This window comes from Trichoderma asperellum, chromosome 1 (genome assembly GCF_020647865.1).
Source record: "Trichoderma asperellum chromosome 1, complete sequence".
Classification (NCBI taxonomy): domain Eukaryota; kingdom Fungi; phylum Ascomycota; class Sordariomycetes; order Hypocreales; family Hypocreaceae; genus Trichoderma; species Trichoderma asperellum.
In genome coordinates this window covers 2,108,990-2,128,445 of record NC_089415.1, presented here as the reverse complement: position 1 = coordinate 2,128,445, position 19,456 = coordinate 2,108,990, and the positions used below count along the sequence as shown (strand labels likewise).

General features: G+C 50.1%; 7 protein-coding genes across 9 annotated transcripts; 1 reads left to right on the top strand and 6 right to left on the bottom strand.

The window, feature by feature from the left end:
• Positions 1–351: 351 nt before the first annotated feature.
• Positions 352–2,234, bottom strand: TrAFT101_000655 (uncharacterized protein). Of its 2 annotated transcripts, XM_024903281.2 has the most exons (3): positions 1,871–2,234; positions 1,715–1,812; positions 352–1,644 (listed from the first exon to the last, which is right to left on the bottom strand). In XM_024903281.2, the coding sequence occupies exons 1-3, from the start codon at positions 2,064–2,066 to the stop codon at positions 562–564; spliced, it is 1,377 nt and encodes a 458-aa protein (XP_024764876.1). In that variant the 5' UTR covers positions 2,067–2,234; the 3' UTR covers positions 352–561. The 2 variants fall into 2 exon arrangements, with proteins under 2 accessions (XP_024764876.1, XP_065982207.1); XM_066126108.1 differs by having other exon boundaries at positions 1,715–1,892.
• A 525-nt stretch (positions 2,235–2,759) lies between these two features.
• Positions 2,760–5,316, bottom strand: TrAFT101_000654 (uncharacterized protein; the record flags this gene model as incomplete). The annotated part of the gene is made up of 6 exons (XM_024910490.2): positions 2,760–3,026; positions 3,136–3,301; positions 3,399–3,686; positions 3,782–4,073; positions 4,250–4,328; positions 5,169–5,316. 6 exons carry the CDS (start codon positions 5,314–5,316, stop codon positions 3,013–3,015), a joined length of 987 nt encoding a protein of 328 aa, XP_024764875.2. The 3' UTR covers positions 2,760–3,012.
• Positions 5,317–6,353: 1,037 nt separating this feature from the next.
• Positions 6,354–8,329, top strand: COQ4 (Ubiquinone biosynthesis protein). Its single transcript, XM_024907449.2, has 3 exons — positions 6,354–6,590; positions 6,652–7,080; positions 7,503–8,329. Exons 2-3 carry the CDS (start codon positions 6,807–6,809, stop codon positions 8,147–8,149), a joined length of 921 nt encoding a protein of 306 aa, XP_024764874.1. The 5' UTR covers positions 6,354–6,590; positions 6,652–6,806; the 3' UTR covers positions 8,150–8,329.
• TrAFT101_000652 (uncharacterized protein) lies at positions 8,147–9,136 on the bottom strand. The gene is made up of 3 exons (XM_024904902.2): positions 9,060–9,136; positions 8,881–8,987; positions 8,147–8,775 (listed from the first exon to the last, which is right to left on the bottom strand). The coding sequence occupies exons 1-3, from the start codon at positions 9,081–9,083 to the stop codon at positions 8,496–8,498; spliced, it is 411 nt and encodes a 136-aa protein (XP_024764873.1). The 5' UTR covers positions 9,084–9,136; the 3' UTR covers positions 8,147–8,495.
• Positions 9,137–9,903: 767 nt separating this feature from the next.
• Positions 9,904–12,091, bottom strand: TrAFT101_000651 (uncharacterized protein). 2 transcript variants are annotated; one of them, XM_066126107.1, is made up of 3 exons: positions 10,471–12,091; positions 10,306–10,397; positions 9,904–10,248 (listed from the first exon to the last, which is right to left on the bottom strand). In XM_066126107.1, the coding sequence occupies exons 1-2, from the start codon at positions 11,955–11,957 to the stop codon at positions 10,394–10,396; spliced, it is 1,491 nt and encodes a 496-aa protein (XP_065982206.1). In that variant the 5' UTR covers positions 11,958–12,091; the 3' UTR covers positions 9,904–10,248; positions 10,306–10,393. The 2 variants fall into 2 exon arrangements, with proteins under 2 accessions (XP_065982206.1, XP_024764872.1); XM_024904901.2 differs by having other exon boundaries at positions 10,306–12,091.
• A 2,557-nt stretch (positions 12,092–14,648) lies between these two features.
• On the bottom strand, positions 14,649–16,835 carry TrAFT101_000650 (uncharacterized protein). The gene is made up of 4 exons (XM_024907448.2): positions 16,581–16,835; positions 16,019–16,404; positions 15,775–15,886; positions 14,649–15,682 (listed from the first exon to the last, which is right to left on the bottom strand). Exons 1-4 carry the CDS (start codon positions 16,601–16,603, stop codon positions 15,145–15,147), a joined length of 1,059 nt encoding a protein of 352 aa, XP_024764871.1. The 5' UTR covers positions 16,604–16,835; the 3' UTR covers positions 14,649–15,144.
• A 1,648-nt stretch (positions 16,836–18,483) lies between these two features.
• Positions 18,484–18,748, bottom strand: TrAFT101_000649 (uncharacterized protein; the record flags this gene model as incomplete). The annotated part of the gene is made up of 2 exons (XM_066126106.1): positions 18,484–18,502; positions 18,612–18,748. 2 exons carry the CDS (start codon positions 18,746–18,748, stop codon positions 18,484–18,486), a joined length of 156 nt encoding a protein of 51 aa, XP_065982205.1.
• Positions 18,749–19,456: the final 708 nt, after the last annotated feature.

Here is a 19,456-nt window from a genome sequence, read left to right as displayed (position 1 = left end):
CTCATAGGACTCCTATTTGCATATGGGACAACGATATTCCCTCTTACGTTGAACATCGCTGGCCAAACCCTCATGCTTCTTCTAGGCACATACCAACCAAGTATCAATCTGAATAGCGTGGGCCACGCTGTCTACACAAACTTACCTTCCTGAGTTCCGTTCTGTTACTAACGATATTCGCCCACAACCATCCTATGCGTCCGCTTTCTATACCAACAGCTACAACTTCTTGAGTCCTTTATTTGGAGTTGTCTCGTCTTACTGTGTAATAAGCTGTATGCGAATGCTACAATCACTCAAAGGTCCTAGATTTTTAACGAGATACCGAATTCCTATGCACTATAACTGTGTGATTAAAGCAATTCCTCTATAATTCTCATGCTCTTTCCCCCTCGTCTGTGCGTAGTATCGCATTATAGTCTCTATTCTTTGTCCTCTTGTTACGTGGGCTGCAAACCAATTTACATGGAACTTCATTCTACATGGACCGGCCACTTGAACAATATCTACTTCCATTATTGACCTGCTCTAGTACGCAGACTCGATCTATCTTTAGGAAAATCACATCCATCCAACACGCTTCCATAGAAAGGAGGCACCGCCAGCAATGGCAGTTATTCCAGTAAAAGCAATAACTGGGCCATAGCCGCTTCCATATCCACCAAAGGCCTGTCCTTGCCACGGGGCTCCCTTGACCAAAACCTCACTCAGAGGGCCTGATACAACATTTCCAATGCCCCGGCCGGCCGCGAGGTATCCAAAGATCATGAACGGGTCAAAAGCAGAGCCTCCGCTTGAGGTGCCTGCTTGACTTGGCTTGGAAACCACCGTGCGAATCACTGCTGTCCAAGCACTTGAATATGAACCTGCAAATATCCCGTATACGACGCAAAAGATGTAGAGGACGGCCAAGTTCGTCGCAAACCCCCACAGCAAGAAAGCACCCGCAGCCGCGCCCACCGCTGATATCATGAGGCACGTCGTAGCGTGAAACCGATCGGCAAGCATTCCCATAGCAATACACCCGAAAACGGATGCAACATTGACGGCCAAGACTGTCAATGCGGCAGGGAACGCCTCAGAGCCAAGAGCCGAGGTGGCATAGGACGGCAGATACAGGCCCGGCATGAAGAAGCCCAGCGCCTGGACTATGTTTGCCAACTGAAATACGATGAATGACCGGTCAAAGAGAAAGCCCAGCTTCGACAGCTGGAACCTGGCACCGGTCGTAACCGGCAGTCGCGGCTTGACAAAGTAGACCACGGGGATCGTCAGCACGAAGAGCGCCACCGCCCAGATGCGCAGCGTCGTCCGCAAGCCGTACCGCCCCAGCAGAAACTCGAGCAGCATTGGGATCGCGAACCCGCCGATACCTGTACCACTCCACATCAGGCCAAACGCCAGGCCTTTGCGCTTGACGAACCACTCGTCCATGTACAGGATGCAGGGTCCGTAGCAGATCGAGCCGCCCACGGCGAACAGGACGCCCTGGGTGAGGATCAGGTGCCAGACAGTCTGCGAGAAGGAGCTCAGCGCGAGGGCTATGCACATGATGAAGAGGCCGACGGTTGGGCCGTATCGGTTCTGCTTGGGATACATTCTCATGAGCGGAAAGACGAATGGGGCAGATAGGTACATGGTTCCCTATGGTGAGGACGGTTAATACGAGCGCCTGGGAGCAGAGGAGGACGGAGACGGGAGAAGAGCAGTCTACCATTGCAGTTGTGCCGATGGCAGCAATGTTCGGAGAGCCCATGAACGGTGCATGAGTGCTATAGTAGTTTTGAAAGATACCAAAGGCAAAGGGAAAGCCTGGCCGTTTGTTAGCCAACAGGGCGTTCCGTCGATAATGCCACATCTTGTTCCTCACCCCAAACTAGGCATTCGATGATGATGCAGGCTGCCAAGAACAGCATTGCATCTCGGCCTGTGTCGACAGGAGGGAGTGAGACTCCATGTTCGCTTTCCGAGCCAATATCTGGAGAGACGGAAGAGTCGCCGGGAGTGGTAGTGTCGAGCTGGATCGACTCTACTTGAGGGTAATCCTCCACGGACGCCCGCCCCATTGTGATACGCGGGGTCGATTGGACTGCTGGGCCGTATCTGAGAGCCTATTCCAAACGTCTCAGGTATGTAGTAAGAAGACCAGGATGGAAAAAAAAAAAAAAAAGAGATGGCGACAGTCCGTATTATAGAAAAGAGGAAACGGCAATTCGTATTTTTCAACAATTCGATGCTGCGACTTTCTCTTGTTTAATAATCCGAGGCCCAAGGAGGAGCTCCACAAAGCTCGAGGCGCGCCCTATAATTGATGCGTGGTGTACGGAGTACAAACCCCCACACTAGAAGCCAGTTCGTCGTCCAGATTACCGCGTCTACTTTTCAGAAAGCGCTGTTGCTGGGCGTTGAATAGCAAAATGGAAATACATCACTATTAAGGACGAGCTGGCCTAACCGAGATGACCCCAGAAGCACTGAGGATATGATTAAATCTATCTATGTTATAACTACCTATATATCATGTACCTTCAGGCCTGAAAACTGGCACTAGTTTCGGGTCTTAGCGGCTGCGTATACTGACCCCGTATTAACGGCTCCGAACTGTGGGTTTAGATGCGATGCCCACCCTTTGTCCATCTCGCTGCCCTCTGCAATGCTACTGTGTAGAGAGCTGTAGAAGTTACAGCACAGATACATACAAAGTCTAGATCAGAGACGACTTCAAGTATGGAAGCACACGGAGACAATTCACAGACACACGGGCAAAGAGTGCGAAATGTTGAATTTCTTTATTGCTTTCCACCAAATCCAAACACTTACGAATTCCTTAAAACCAAGGCTAGGTTCGATACCAATCTAAACTAGCTGCTTCCCACACCCATTATTGAAAACTTTCTCCAGACACCTACTTAATAGGCAATGAACAGTATTGCAGAATCGGCCGGTGACGAGAGGGGAGACGATGGTCAAAGGGCCGCAAAAAGAGGCTGTACTCTTGCAAATGTGCCGCGTCTAGCAATCCATTTCTACGCATTTCAGTATGGTGCTCCGGTAAGATGAGGGTGATGAATGCGGAGTTAATCCCTTAGAGGCGAAACTTCGCTCTACAGAGGATGTCGGAAACAGGATACATACGCATGGCAAGATATGTGTTGAGGCCAATCGTCTTCAACACAGTCTCGCAAGTGACATCGTCGCTTGATGGGAACTTGCACATGGAGATGTGATCACCGTAAACGGTAAAATGCTTCTCCCAGTACTCATGCCTAACATTACACATGGTATCTTCCTTTTCGACAAGCTTGAGGGGTAAAACAAACCTGTATGTTAGCTTCTGAAGCGCGAGAAGTGGTTTGTGTTGAATATAACGGCAACCGACGCGAGGGAAGGGGGCCTACAAGGTGTTTTCCGCGGTACCAGTTGCATGCATGGAAATTGATGACTAGTCGTCTGCGGTAAAGGCGTCCTCGTTGCTCAAGAGGCGCGAGACGCTCAACGTGCTCGTTGCAGGCCTTATCGAGCATATCCAAGACCTCGGGGGGAGTGGGACGCACAGCAGCACTGGCAATAGTGCGCACAGACTTGGCAACGTTATGATGGGGGGTGTTGAAGAAGACCAGTAGTCGAGTAAACTGATCGATGGAGATGATGGTGCCCGACTTATCCAAGTGAGCCTTGGCAAGCGCCTGCAACCGCCGATTCAGCCGTCCTCAAGGTTAGGCGGTCAAATTTCACAGTTGCAGCCAAACTGTCAAAAACAAATGGGGAATTGCGTGCTCACCTCCTTGACAATAAGTCCACCTACATCGTGGCAGATGAAAACAAGTGGTCTTGTTGGGTCTTCCTTTCTCTTCTCCATGAGAAGGCGGAGAAGGCGGTCGGCATGCTTTGTGAATTGCGTGTCTTCGTCATTAACAGAGAGACCGTCGTTGTAGGAGAAGAGCATGACTCGACAATGTTTGCCAAAGCAGCTAGGGAGGATATCTCTGGGCCAAACCTTGCCCTTGTAGGACCAAGTGTCTCTATGAACAAGATAGCGGGCCTCAATATTGAGGCCGTGGATGGCGACGACACTAAAGTTGAACAAAGAATGAACGAGTTAGTTGCATGTAGAGCTCTGGTACAAGAGAAAAATAAAGGACTATAGCACAGCACAAAGCTCGCGCCTAATTAAATGTGGTAGAAAGGTAGCTTCTGGGGAGAAAATGCCAAATATCGAGGCAGATTCAGACAGCATAGATAGACTTACTCAACGTCTGCGCTGTGCATCGTAGTAAAGGGTCCAGGCTGAGGAAACACGATTTCGAGATCGTACTGTTCCATGTGTTCTGAAAATATCATAGGCATGGTCAACTCTTTGCACAGACGCTGTAAATCATACGCAGGATTGGAGCAGTTTTTTTTTTTTTTTCTTCTCTTCGTTTAAGAGTGATATCAGAGGTAGGATAATAGAGAAATGAAGATGGAAAGGAAGATGAAAAGGAAGGGGGGGAAGGGGAAGGGGAAAGTAGAAGAAAGTATCCAGAAGTTGCGGTTGCTGTCTTAATGTTTTGTGTTCGTTCGCACTTGCGGCTGCAGCTGCAAATGCAGCCGCGTTTGCAGCTGTTCGTATTCGCGTTGGTGATTTGCTTTGATGCCCAAGATGCAATAATTGAATTGCTATCGCCAACGGCAGTCTTGCATCTCTGTTCAAGCGGCAGAAAACCGCCGAGAATTGAGATTCTATTTGTACTCTGTCTGTAAGCGGGTTTGAGGCAACCTTGAACAACACAAGGCTAATATTATGCTATCAGCCTCACAGTTGCACACCCTCGCACACCAATTATAGCTGTGGCTGGGAGAAGAGTTACACAAGGGCTGCACTTCACTAGGGGAGAGTGGAGAAGGAAAAAGAGGAGGAGACGAGACGAGACGAGAGGATGAGCGTGAGGACGAGACGCGTGCGATCTCGAAATGCAGGCTTCCGTGAATAGATGTCACCGCAAAGTCAAGGTATTCTCAAGATGATGTGAAGAACTGCAAAATAGAGAAGAGAGAGAGAGAGAATGATGGTGCGAGTAGACGCCAAGTAAGTTTGTTCGTTTCCTGTTGGGCTGCCACAGGAGTCTCAATCTAGTAGCCAAATTGGATCGAAAAGAGGACTAATACAACCAAGCAGGATATTAGACGTAGCCGCTCAGCCAAAAAGACTGGAGGAGATCTATGCACCAGGTCCAAATACCGAGCAACAAGCAGGAAGAACGACTTAGCTTCGTCGGTGCCTGTATCTGTGGATGTTACGACGACCACACTAGCGAGCAGCAAGCGCTCAGACATGTAACGGTATATTCCTGTTACCTTCTTCCACGTTGTGTATCAGCGGAGAGGTCGTCTTGCCGCTGCCTTTCTCCTTCTCTCAACGGTATGTATCTGATATGTTTAGGATAAGGCTCTCTGAGGACTAGGCAAAGATTCATAGACAGAGCTGAAATTATCAACGCAACACAGATGCTCTATTGTCCTACCTATCCAAGCGCCCAAATGAAGCCCCAACAGATACCTAACGACGCCGGTCCATGCAGATGCTGGAAAGTTATTCCCCCCTTTCGCCCGTTCGTCTGAGCAAGAGATACAAAGGCGCGTGAGCATGTCATTGCGTTACACAACTTATGCGCCCGGGGACCAAAAGACTCCTCTCAGAGTGGCAGGGTTAGATTTGTGCTCCCACATCTGTGGGGTGCTCCCCATCTATCTTGTCCAGTCCCCGTTGTTTCTCTTGGACATGAGAACTTTGGCCGCAAATCAATCTCCTCGGCGGGAGGAGACGTCTGTGCTAGTAGTCAGGGAAAAGCATGAGCCTTGTGCCATCACCCCGAGGGGCTTTTTTTGGGGCGCCTCGCGACGACAGCAAGAATTAAGGCAACATCACGTTTGTGTCGTCTCTACCCGAGTAACGTAGTAATACATGGTGCTTGTGTGAGTATTTTGCGAGCAGGCACGGAGTGGAATGCGCCAGACAAGAGCACAATGCTACCATACTTTATTTCTCAATAGGGCTCGGGGCACAAAGCACTAGAGCCCAATTTGCTTTGGTCCACGGCACTTGAAGTTCTTGACTGGCTGGCTACTGGCTAGGTACTTGACAGATACGATTCGTATGATACTGGTACATACGTAGTAGTGCTACTGCAGTATTTGGCTTATATGGTGTCTGTGGGGCCTGAGGATAGAATCACATGTATGAGCAGTAGCACACAGTGAGACAAGGACACAGGCACCTCCCGCCGATCATGTACAAGGGGAGATGAGATCAGGAGATGCACAGAGCAAGACAAAAATCAGAATGATGGAAGTGCTGGACAGGACAGGCCCAAGGATCTGGAGCTGGAGCTAGCTGGTGGCCCCCACAAAAGCTTCTGAGCTCTAAGCTGAGTCGGCCCATTTTGACTGTCACTAAACCGGCAGTCATCCGATCGGCCCAAAATCTTGGATCCTCGGAAACTAGTTTCTTTTCAACCTCAAGTCAAGCTCTTTCCCCCTTCTGATTCCCGCCCAGTATCCCAGCTATCGCAAGGTTGTGCCTTTTAATTGAAATTCAACGACTATACCAGGTTAGCAATGGGGAGAAAGAGGCATAAAACAGGGTGGTGTGCACGACTAATGACTTGACAGGGGAGAGATACAGCTTCGGAGCACACGCGGCAGCTTCCGCCATCAATCATCACATTTGCCATTCTTTTGCTTTTTGTTTGTCTCTGGTCCTATTTTCAGCTGCTCGCGGCCCACCGCATTCTTGACGCACTATCCCTGCACCAAGTAGACTGAAAATGGACGCGCCACTGATTAGAGTCGGACATGGGCTTCGGGCTACGGCTTCAGCACCAGGACTGGCTTCAAGATCAATATTGGGTGCCTCAAGACCTGCAATCTGCCATCCGTCTAGGGCCACAGCATTGACTGCAACTGCCGCAGTTCGCCATTTCTCTGCGCTCAACCGGCCACCGCCCAAGTATCCAGGCCATGTGCCTCTGACCAAGATAGAGCAGGCTGGCATGGCCATTGGATCCGGCATCATGTCGCTGTTCAATCCCTACCGCGCCGGTACGTCATGCCTTTTGATTTTATTTGTAATTCATTCTACTTGATTCTTCTTTTTTCTCCTGTAACGCCACATGAAGACGGCGCAATGCAATGCCGGGTTCCCGGTTTTCTCATTTCCCCTTGCCTCTCCTCTGGTGCCTGTCTATATCCCACACTAGCCGAGGAGAGCAAACAATATGGGCGTTTCGCTTTTTATGGGATTTGTATGACAAGATTTGACACCTTCCCTCCATAAAGAAAGACTAGTCCTAGGATTCCCATTAGGAACCAAGCTTGTGAGGAGAGGGGAGGGGGGTGGGCTGGAGTGCGGGAGCAAGTCACTTGAACAAAGCCCCAAGTGCCAGGAGAGGCACAGAGAGGGCGGCAGATGAAAATCAAACACATGATGGCTTCGAATCCTCAGCTGATGCGGAATCTTGCAGATCTCATAGCCACCCTTGGCGAAGCTACGGCAACCCCTTACTTTATCTACCGCCTTCGCGACGCCATGCTCGCACATCCCACCGGCCGCCGCATCCTTCGCCTGCGTCCTCGGATCAGCTCCAAGACTCTGTCCATCCCAGCCCTGCGCGCCCTGCCCGCCAACACTGTGGGCCGCGCCTACGTCGAGTGGCTGGACCGCGAGGGCGTGTCTCCAGATACTCGCTCGCAGGTAAAGTACATTGACGACGAGGAGTGCGCCTACGTGATGCAGCGGTACCGTGAGTGTCATGACTTTTACCACGCATTGACGGGTCTGCCCACGGTTCGAGAGGGAGAGGTGGCGCTCAAGGCCTTTGAATTCGCCAACACGCTGCTGCCCATGACGGGTCTCAGCATGCTGGCCGTGGCCACGCTGAAGCCGGCCGAGAGGCGACGCTTTTTCGGGGTGTACATGCCGTGGGCGGTTAAGAACGGCGTAAGGAGCAAGGACATAATCAATGTCTTTTGGGAGGAGGAGCTGGAGAGAGATGTAGAGGACCTGAGAAGAGAGCTGGGAATTGAGCAGCCGCCGGATCTGAGAGCGATTCGCAAGCGAGAGAAGGAGGAGAAGAGGCGGTTGAAGGAAATGAGAGCCAAGGGCTTCTGATGTTGATGGCTGATGCCACTGCCACAGGGGCTGTACAAGATTACTGCTGGCTTGTTATCTTTTTGTTTTATTATTTGGTGTGTTATACCGGCTGTCAGGGCGGCCTTCATGACACTGTGTACTTGTACTTTTTAAGTTTTTGTTAACACCATTCATCAGATCAACCCTCACGAAGCTGTATACACTTGATACCTCCTTTGTCTCCTTTGTCTCCCTCTCTCTTTCTAAATATGCATTATACAGCTCCACCCATTTGCGTGGTAGGAACTAGGAGAGAAATAGCTATTCGTGATCAACATCGTATGAGTAAAAGAAAAGACTCGAAAAAAAAAAAAGGCATGTCCGCTTATAGATCCAGCAAATCATCATCGTCATCGTCCCAACCCTTGCGCCTACTCACAACAATCTTCTCATGCTGCTCGTTGTCCGCCACCGCCGTCAACAGTTCCTTGAGCTGTTCTTCCGTCACTTTCTGCCGCAGCTGACCGGTCTGCGCCAGCGTAATCAGGCGGTTCTCGACGTCGGTTGCGCGCTGCTCCTTGACGAGGCGGATGCGTCCGAGGCGGTCCGCAGCTTCGGGGTGCAGGATCTGGTTGAGGATCTGCTGGCGGGCTTCTTCGGCTTGTCTATACGGGGAGGGAGTTGGCTGATTTAGCTTGAAATCTTCTTCTTCAACAACACGGTAATTCTTTTTTTTTTAACACAGGTGCTATATGGAGATAAAAACTTACTGTCTCTGCCTCTCTTCTTGGCCGGAACCGCCGCCAGAGCGAGCACCTCCGCCGCCGCCACCACCTCCTCCTTGCGCCTTGAGCTGCTCAAGACGAGCTTTTCGGATCTGCAGATGATGTTTGTTTAGCAAGACAACTTTTTGGACAATTCTAGAATGCTGCTGGTGGCACAGACTGACCTGTTCCAGCTCTGATTCGTCCATGTCGAGAGAGCTGCTAGCAATTTGTTTACTTTTCAAAAAGATTGCCTGACCAAGATCGTCATACCAGGCTGCGGGGCATTGGAGCATTTGCTTGGAGCTTTGGAGGGGCAGCTTTCAGGGCACGTGATCACCGCCTCTGTTCAATACATCTTCTGGGGTGTTAGTTGATGTAGCTGAAAGGTGGAAAGACGGTGTTCCGATTTTCAATTAAATAGGACAATCATTCATCTCATCTCGAGTATATCCCAGTCGTCTTCAATGGGATACTCACGATAGTCGTGGCACCAAGCAATGGCTGCTGATTGACTTTGGGCATGAGGTCAGCAGTATACATTGGATCTGGCTCCAGGTATTCCTGGCCAGACGTGATATTGTTGCTAAGGGATTGATTGGAAACGCTTTTTGATAATTGGAGATTGGCATTATTGGATAAATGAGTTAATATGTGCTGGTAGGCATCCATAGCCAAAGCTGGCAGGGTGGTCTTGCCTTTTAAAGCATAACCTATAGATGTGGCCAAGTGCTACAACGATGCGAAACCAACAAAGAACCTCGTAGCTTCCGTCAAGGCCAACTTTCCAGCTTTTTGCATATCATTTCCTTCGCGTATAATCACAAATATATCGTTGAGTCATTGCCCCTAGGTCAAATCCAAAAGAAGAAGAGGAAAATATCTTGCAGTCCTCTGCGTAAACTGGTGGGTGGAAAAGACTTCTACTCATCAGCCAAGACTTTCTACCCACCAACCCAATCACCGACTGCGTGCAGCTTCGTTACGATCAAGAGACAGTCACACATGCAAGACAATGTCTATTGCAACCTGCTATTCATTTATGTCAAGGACAATGGTTACAAACACTCAATTCAAATCCTCCTACCCTACAAAGGAGGTGAAATCACAGCCAATTCGCACGCCATCTTGCCGCATGTCAAGATATTCGTATACTCGCCCATAAATAATTGCTAACTAATCTCCGATAATTCCTAGCATCCCCGCCTTTACCTTTTGCTATGCATACAGTTAAACAACTGTACCATCTCTATCAAGCCAAAACTCGCGTTCATCAAAGTCAAGCAAAACTAGCCGGCCACACCACCCGAGACTTTTGTTGCCGAAAGAAAGAACCACTTTGATCGATACCGGGTTAACGGTGTACTCGTATCGCTTGTTCTAGATTAGCTACCATGCCCTAACAAGAGCAAATAGTCGGAACAAACGTACCAAGAAGCTCATTAACCTCGGTGTACCAAAAAGTCTGCCAGCTCAGTCCTCGGAGCGACGATTGGGCGGACCTTCTTACGCGCTTGGGTCAGCTGCTCAAAGGCGTAAGCTATCTTAAACAACTTCTCTTCCTGAAAGCTGGTCCCGATGAAAGAAATGCCATACGGTTTATTAGGGGCCGAGTCAATCGAGCCGTCATCGCTCGGAATGATGGGTCTTTCTGGGCCCAGCTTTGAAAACGGCACGGTGACAGCACAAATGCTACCCACCCGCGAGCACAGCGTGGCAGCTATGTGCGGCCATGTGGCAAGGGCGTCAAGCTCGAATTTCTCAAAGGCAGTCAAGAGGCCTAGTTCGTCCAAGTATCCCTGCTCATGCTCAGGCGGCTCTTGGCTTGCCGGCTTCTCGTCCTTGTTCATCTTGGGGTCTTCCTTGCAAGTGTTCGTTTGACAAGAAGGGTATTGTTCCTTTGGGATTCTTCGCGCAAATTCACGCAAGTCAACCGATGAATAAATATCAGGGGGAGTCTCTTTCAAATTGCAGAGGTGCCTGGGAAAATCGAGCGAGAAATCAAGGGCACAACGACGATGATGCGTGCCATCCAGGTCCGTATTGACAGCTCCGTTAAGCACGATGCCATCGACTATTGTGGCTTTCGCTCTGCGCATCACATCCAAGGCCTGGTTGAATTTTTCTATTGGCAAGTCGTAGGTACAGACTTGAAAAAACCACGCCAGCGATCGCAAGAAGCCGATTCTCATTCCTTGCAGGCCGTCTTCCCTGCATGCCGCTACATAGTTTGGATAAATATTAAAGGGAATTCGAGCAGTGTACGGATCTTTCCTATCTCGCCCCATGATGGCTTTCAACAAATACGCCGCGTCCTTCACGGTTCGGGTCATCGTGCCAACCGACTCGAGCCTCAACGTGTCGGCTGACTCTTGTCTCAACGCCTGAGGAATCGTCAGATGCCGCGACGTTAGTCCAACTGTCGGTTTGAAGCCAACGACGTTGCTATGGCTTGCTGGCATGATGATGGAACCGTCAGTGTCAGTGGCCAAAGATGCCCACGCAAGGCCAATTGAAGTTCCCACTGCGCAGCCGCCAGAAGAGCCCTTTGGGATCTGCCCCTCGAAATATGCGCCTTTCGTTTGGCTTCCATGTAGGGTCCATTTATCTATATGGCTGCCATAGCTGTCGTCACGGAGGGTAGACCACTGAGTCCTCGTTTTCCCAAGGATAATGGCTCCAGCGTCACGCAGCTTTTCCACTACCGTGCTGTCTTCAGGAACGCGGGCTCCCATTAAGCCGTACGAACTGGCTGTCGTTTGCAGATGGTCGGCTGTTGCAATACTATTCTTGAGCAAGATTGGAATGCCGTGAAGGGGCCCGAGATCGGAGATTCGCGCACAGTTTCTTATCTGATTCCTTTCATTATTAAGTCGAATAGCAATCACACAGGCGTCAGGATTGATTTGGGTGACGGCTTCCAATAGGGGGTTGACTTGCTGGATTCGACGAATATAAGCTTGAACAAGCTGAAGGCTGGTGAAGTGGCCAGCGTCTAGCCCGGTTCGCAACTCATCAAGTGTTGCGTCTAATAACGGCGGCAACACATAATCCGCGGTGGGGGTGCTGAAATCGTTATTCATGATTTGGTTGAACTGAACTGGCCTGAAAACAAGAGCGCTAAAGACTAATAAATGTTTAGGAAATCTCAGGTCGCATTGTTCAGAAGGTAATGGACGAGAGAGTGTAAAACAACAAAGAGACAGAAGCCACGGGGTGGCAGAATATAAACATTTAGAGTGGTTTGTAATTGTGAATTCAAGACCAAAAGTCAGGCAACACAGGGGGGGAGCAAACAATGACTACTTGATAATAACAGGCGTCACAAATTTAACAGTCTCAGTTCGAGACATCAAGCAGGGTACGCACGGGCATAAGATTCGATGACACCTCCGTGTATTACGATCGAAGCTGTCGTGACTATTCACTACGCAAGTCTAGGGACATTTGACGTGGTCACATTATTACATGGCTTTTGACATACTTGATGCCATACTTCTCCAGCACTTGTTTTGAGATGAACCGATATGGCTGAGAATTTGAATAGTTACAATACTTGCAAAGATGAGTGTCACTTCACTCTCTAGTAATTCAGCTACTAACTACTTTTTTGCACCTACTTGGTTACATGAGATGACGGTAGAAAAGAGATTCCCAAAAAAAAGATCAAGGGTATTAATAATACAGTCTTGCATCAGAGAGTTCTACAGCGTGGGCTTTCTCATCGAGGTTGCTCTGGTCCACCTGGACAGGGTATCTGGTACCTTGTACTAATAAGCCTGGTAACACTGCTGCGTATATGTACCTACATGCATGCTCTCGCTGATGGCACCTACACCCACGTTCTGGGGGTGGTATTGGACGCCACAAATTTACCTCGATGCAACCGGTCAATATTTATCACACCGGTTTATGCTTCCTGAATCCTCTCCTTCAGCCGACTTAGCCGCCGAGGGGAGGAGGGGGGAGGCTCTCTACACCATCTTGAATCGAAAGAGGCCGCGTGAATCAAGGAACTGGGATAAGCAAGTTCGGCATATTTGGACGAACTTGCGGGGCGCCACCAAACTTCCACGCTATTAGCTTGTCAAGTCCATATTTGGGAGAATGCACTGATCAGCCTGGACAGGTGTGGTATACACAGCCTGATCTCCTGGTTCAGGCATTCAGCAAGTAGGAGCCGAGTCTAGCCCTTCAAGAGGATTCGTCTTGGCATACGGATGTGGTTCCCTGGATCGGGCATGACTATTGGAGCAAACAAGCAAAAGGACAGCCAAGGCGTCAGTCGCCTCACTTTTCTGCCCCATGTCTGCCTAATTATCCAAGATAGAATGGAGTTTATGCTGGAGACAGGAGAGTGAGATGTCTTTCGGACGCAATGTTGCGCACTGAATGGCTCATCACTCGCTACGACGCCAGGTTTTGCCTTGGGTAGCCGACAGGTCGCAACTGAAATGTGCTAGAAAATTATGGAGCTTCTGATAGGAAATCAGGCAACTAATCACTGCCAATGGAGAGGCGACACAGGAAGCAGGTCCTTGCGTTCCATTAAGCATGTCTTACTGCGTCTCGGCCTTGACAGGGCGTATCAGCAAGGTGGGTATATAGCTATCTGGGAAACAATGCTACCCCCTACCTCTCCGTTCAGGTAGGCAGGCCTGCTTTTCACTACGTTGGCAGTGATTCTTGGTGGGAATCAATGAGCGAAATTATATACATGATCTGGAAAGTTTTAGATGTCAAAAGAGTTACAATATGATGGATAGGGAGCACATTGCTAATATTTGATCAACTAGGTGGTAGTATGGGAAATATCTAGGATAGCTTTGAAGGAGACATCTGCCTTGTTCCCTTCTTTCTCAAGCTCCTCTGAAGCTTCCTACTGGAACCAGTGGTTCTGTCTCTGTCTCTGTCACGGTACGGATACAACTGATTGAGCTCAACTCTAAAATTCATTAACCTTACGTAGAAAGTAACTCTATGTTCATATACTGACCACTCACTTGTCCTAGGTAGTATCTATTTCAGGTTCAAAAACTGAGACATTCATAAAAAAAGAAGTGTCCTAGGGGGAGGGGTGCCAATAACAGGATAAGGATACTATGCCATTGCCCAGTCTCAAATCGATGGTTCTAATCACCCGATATAGATGGATCCTGCGCTCTGAATAATACCCGTCAGCCCAGGGAGGGATAGGCTCATAGCCCCCACGATGGCAATTGTAAGTGTTTGACTTTGTAGCCTGAATTAAGTACGAGCTAACAGGCGCCAGGTCTCAGCTGAACCCGGTATCTGGCATACAATAGCAGTCAGCCAGACTGGGGGGGGGGGGGGGGGGGGGGGGGGCAGGAAACTGGAATTTCTCCCTCCTCCCCTCCCTTGGTCCGATTTTCTTTTCTTTTCTTTTCTTTTTCTTTCTGTCTCCAAAACAATACTAGATTGGGGTATTACAACGGTCACAGGTCAAAGGTAGCGTGTGCCAGGACGCCCATTCTTGCTACAAGGGTTTAGCTTTGTTCACGAGGCTCTGGATGAGGGTGGTGGCCTTGGGTTTCCCATGAGGAGCACTGCCATTGGCACAGATAGCCGTTCGTCGCATTTTTGATTACGCATTATGCCAAAGCTTCCTGTATCATGCAGCAGCCGATACTTTTGCCCAAGGATATACGCATACGAGTACGAGTGGTGGCAACAGCACAGAGCCAGTGGCATGATGGAGGATACCTGCCTGACTATCCATCGATATCTGCGGATGTCTTTACTTGAAGGTGGGTTTCCACTAGAAGGGCAACTGGCACAGACACATTGGCACACCGATCGACTTCTTGCGTGATATCAATGTAGTCATGTGCAATAACTTGTAGTATATTCGTATAGACGGTCTCTCTAAATCTAGCAATGTTCATTACGCAGTCAAGTCAAAGGGAATCAGAATTTGTCCCTCACTAGATGCTCCTCAGATAGTGTTCGAGGAGGCCATGGTTCTCATAATCATCATCACCTGAGAAACCTGGTTCTATGGTATCAGATCATCCTATCCACTGGCGATGTCTCAAAAATGGTGCGCCCCAGTTAGCTCTCTTCCTATTTCTTTCTTTTTCCATCACATTAGTCCCTCATACTCCCATTTCCGTCGGTTAGAGGGTCCACGAGGCCTATCGAATCGGGCCTGTAGTTTCCCGCTGTATGCTGCAGCGCAAAACACGCAATAAGTGGATCATCGGTCTGCAGCCGCAGTTGGATCCTTCTTCCCCTGGTCCTCGGATCCAATCAAGCTCCAGTGCTGAGACTCTGGATGTATCGGCCGCGCTCGATGTTGGCGTAGGAATAGGGCTTGGATTCCGGAGGGAAAGTGCCGTCGGCCGCCCAAAGGTCAATGAGGTACTGCATGGGCTCCAGCTCTGTGGGCTGCAGCATGTCGAGCGTCGTTGCGGTTAGGAGGAAATGGCTAAAGCAGCTGTTGAGCTGCTTCTCTAGGTTGAGGTGATAGAAAGGCTCGACGAAGTGATCCCAGTAGAGGTGAGCGTAGACGCGGAAGATCTGGCGGAAGATGAGCTGGCAGGTACTGGACATTTGCTTGGGGAAACCGCTTCTGCCTCCAAACCAGTCGTCGGCGCCGCTGAGTTGCTGGATGGCGGTGCTGGTGTAGTCTGGATGGGTAGCAAACGACACTGTATCTGGGTCGGTAGGGAATAGGGCAGGGTCGTCAATCTTGCCAGACATCCACCGCTGCATGAGACTCATGTACTCGAAGGCGGGCAGCTCCACCGGCTCGTGGTTTTTGTTGAGCCAGGTATAGGAGTGGTTCCTATATCCGCATGCGCGCATGCATTAGCCAAGGCACTCCACTTCCTTCTGGGGACAGCAAAGGGTTGTTGCAGAGGTAGCGACGACACTTACTTGCCGGCAGACATCTTGGGGCATGTCATGGGATTGCAAATGCTGGTGCCGTCGTCTTCCTTTTCGTGAACGACTCGGACAAAGTTCCATAGGTTACGATAGTGCTCGACCACTGTTATTATTAGGTGTTAGAATATAGCATTGCTTCTCGCTTTTTCGCACTCTCTCTCTCTCTCTCTCTTCCTCCCCATAGGTTCTCTTTCTCTCTCTCCTGCTTCTCAAAGGTTTGATATTAAAAGCGTACCCTGGTGTGCTACCCACTCGCCATGCTCAACCGTCTTTGGCCGAGCACTCAGCGTCATGAAATTTCCCTTGACAATGTGTTTGGCGCAGGCTGTGTTGAGCCATAGCGGTAGCGGCCGGGGGATGTCGAGGGGCGTTGGAACCACAGCGTCTATTGACTTTGCAAAGGACAGGGACTCGGGAAGAGACACTTTGGGCGCTGCTGAGCTGGACACAGAGCTGATTGACGGATGGTGGTCCGCGGCGGCTGCAGACCGGGAAGAGGCAGCAGCTTGTGCTTGAGCATGGGCTTGTGCTTGTGCTTGGGCGTGAGCTGAAGCCTCCGACGCGGTCGGGCTCTTGACGGGATTCCCTGCCTTGGCAGAGGTTCCCCGAATCTGGGCCTTTCTGGTTTCGGAACACGCGAGTTAGCAAACACACAAACAATCAATGCGGCTGAGAAAAAGAGCTGCTCTGCTCTGCAAGAGCCGAGACACGCAGTAGACTGCAGCCACAACGGGGAGGATCCAATAAAAGGCAGAAGCAGCGAAGCAGCGACAATCGGCGGCGCGGGCGTTGCTTACATTCCAGAGAAGAGGTTGGACATTGCGCGTGTGTGGTGGTGGTGTGGTGGTACAGCAGCAGCGCAACAAGGCAGCTTTTGGAGTAAAGTGTGAGCTTGTGATTATTGGCGGGGAGTTTTAGATGGGCAAGGGAAGAAGAAGGGCCATAGGCTGGATTCCCCCTGAGCACAGCAGCCGCTAGGATGCAGGGGGGATAGAAGGCTCTTAGATAAGCAGCGGCCCCGGGCTTGGGGAGGACTAGATTCAGCGGGACGATCCAACAGCAGCGGGACCTAGGACTATTGCGAGGTAGCATGGCATATCCGCTTTTAGAGCACGCTGCTACTAGTAACTAGATAGTAGCTGCAGTTGGCAGCTTGGTGATGGGCAACTCAAACTGGACTGACTCTGGAGCCAGAACGAGCTGCCTCCTGCAGGAGACAATCAGTGAGACAAGTTTGAATTCAGAATCAGGAGACGGCCGGCTATACCATGGAAAACCATGCCATGGGCAAACAGTAGGTATAACGGATCGATCGTGGCATTATGCTGGCTAGCACAGCTTCTCACCGGGCGTGTGTCACAGCATCGTTTCAAGGGACTGTCATTTTCCAAACTCATCCAAGCCTGCATTCTTAGTCAGTGTACGCAGTAATACTGGTGTGATACCGCTAGGAGCTGGCACCTCTTGTCGACGCCTACGTACACACGGAATATCGTGCTGCTACCTAGCACAGAGTAGGTGTTGCGCTGTTACTCAAGGGGAGCAAAGGCTGGGAAGTCGTCATCTACAGTGCGGTACGTACAGGAGGTGGTACGTACAGGAGGTTGAGATTCCTATCGTTACGCAATTAGGGCACGCACTATGATTTCTCCAAATATAGGCAGTATTGAATTTCTTGCGGCTTTGTCGTATAATATCAACAGCAGTGAGAGGAACGGCAGAGTAAGTCGGGATTGTTAGCCAATGGATATCTCAGAGAAGCCGGGTAAACCCCACAAATGAGGCATCTGGGCTTGCTACGACCTCACTCGCATGAGCATGGGAAACTGGTCTATCGAGTTGCCAGCATGTTTCGGGCATTCTCAATACGCCCTCACATGTAGGTACCAGCGTTAATCTGCCAAAAACCGGTGAGGGCAAAAAGGTCCATGCCATTGGGCAGCAGCTACAGGTACTACTGGTAATAGTGCTGTGCCACTCCAGCCACCAACAAGCTAAATAAAGAAAATGAATGTGACGAAGAGAATGCCGAGCGCCCTCGGGTGGGGGAAAGCTGCTGGCACATTGCATTCTCATGTCGATTTCAGTCATTGCAAAAATATCAAATCCCCTCCCTCCACGGTGTCTCTCTACAGCGGGTGCCTTTGTTGCCTCTATGGGAATTGACGTTGCGATACATTTCTGCGACCACGTCCATCAAATATTCCAATCGGGATGACTCTTGTTCCACGCTGTGCACCCACCACTCGGTGGAGTGGGTGGTCGGAGGGATTGAACCGGTGAGAGACGTACATATGCAGGTGGGAGAGGATGGATGCAGGTGAGCCTTGTCTGCGTCAAAGCGCCCATTGCCACACTAGACTTATATTGCTTGCTGTGGTGGTAACATGGCCTTGATCCTACTAGTGCGTAGCAGTAGTATTTGCCCATTGGGAGCAGCAGCGTTTACTACATACAACTTGAATTTGTAATGGGAGACTTGTCTATTCACCGGGTGCATGCACTTCGGGGCTTGCAATATGCCTATCACAATACATCACACAGTATTAGGTGATGCCTACTCGAATGGCTTCTGCATATTAGGCACCCCGTCTGGACTCATCCACGTTACATGCACACGATGCCAATCGTATGTAGGGTCCGGTTTGGAGCGTGGCGCACTAAGGTAGTCTCTGAAACATAGTTGCAGATAATACTACTTCACGCTTGAAATAGAGGTCTATTGCCCTGCGTCTGTAAATGGTTGCAGCACTACCAAGCAAGGGCAGACACAGAGGGCGGAGGGAAAAAAAAAAAAAAAAAAAAAAAAGTAAAAGCATGGCTCCCACGCATCCTCTTCTCGCTGCAGCATCTCTCCAGCTAGTGTCGGCCAACCCAACCCAGTCTCCCGTCTCGCATGTGCTCTCGCCTTCGTGACGTTATCCGGGCCCTCTCGTGTCCATTTCTCCTTGCGTCCGGCCTGCATCTGGGAAAGTTGGGCTGCATGGCGGGCTGCATGAGCCTGGCTGCTTGGCCCGAAGGGAATCCACTCTGGAGTCCACACCGGTCACGGACTGCATGGAACTAGGCCGCCGAGGAGGGTCAATTGGCTGGAGATGCTGGACTGGCAAGATAATGGGGTTTGAAAAAGTCTATCCGTAAACGGCACTGGATAGGGAGGAAGGGGAAGGCTGGTGGTTAGAGGAGAGGGGAAAGAGGAGAGATCTCGTCTTGTGCCTCATCGGGCTCGCTCGCTCGCACGCGGGTCTTTTTTTGGGGAGCGTTCTTGCACCGGGGGGCTTGCCTGCATGTAAGTGTGTACCTGGCTGCACAGTCTGCGAATACTGGGGCGCGGCACGGCTGATTGGTGCAAGGCAAAGCTGAGAAGTGACGAGAGGAAGAGAGCGAGATGATGCTGATGCTGATGATGCAGGCGGTGCTGGTGATGTTGGTGATGCTACTAAGAGAGAGAGGCTGATGAATGAGAGAATGCAGATCAAGGTCAGTGGCCATTTGCTACGACAGGACGCAACGAATGTCCCTTTGCTACTCATACGGCTATCAATATCAATCACTATCAAGTTATTCCACGCATCAATAGGCAGATACATGTAGATTTGAATTCATCCAAGCCACCATCTATTGCAGCACATGGCAACTTTAGTGCTACAAAACTACACGCGTATAGGTCTCA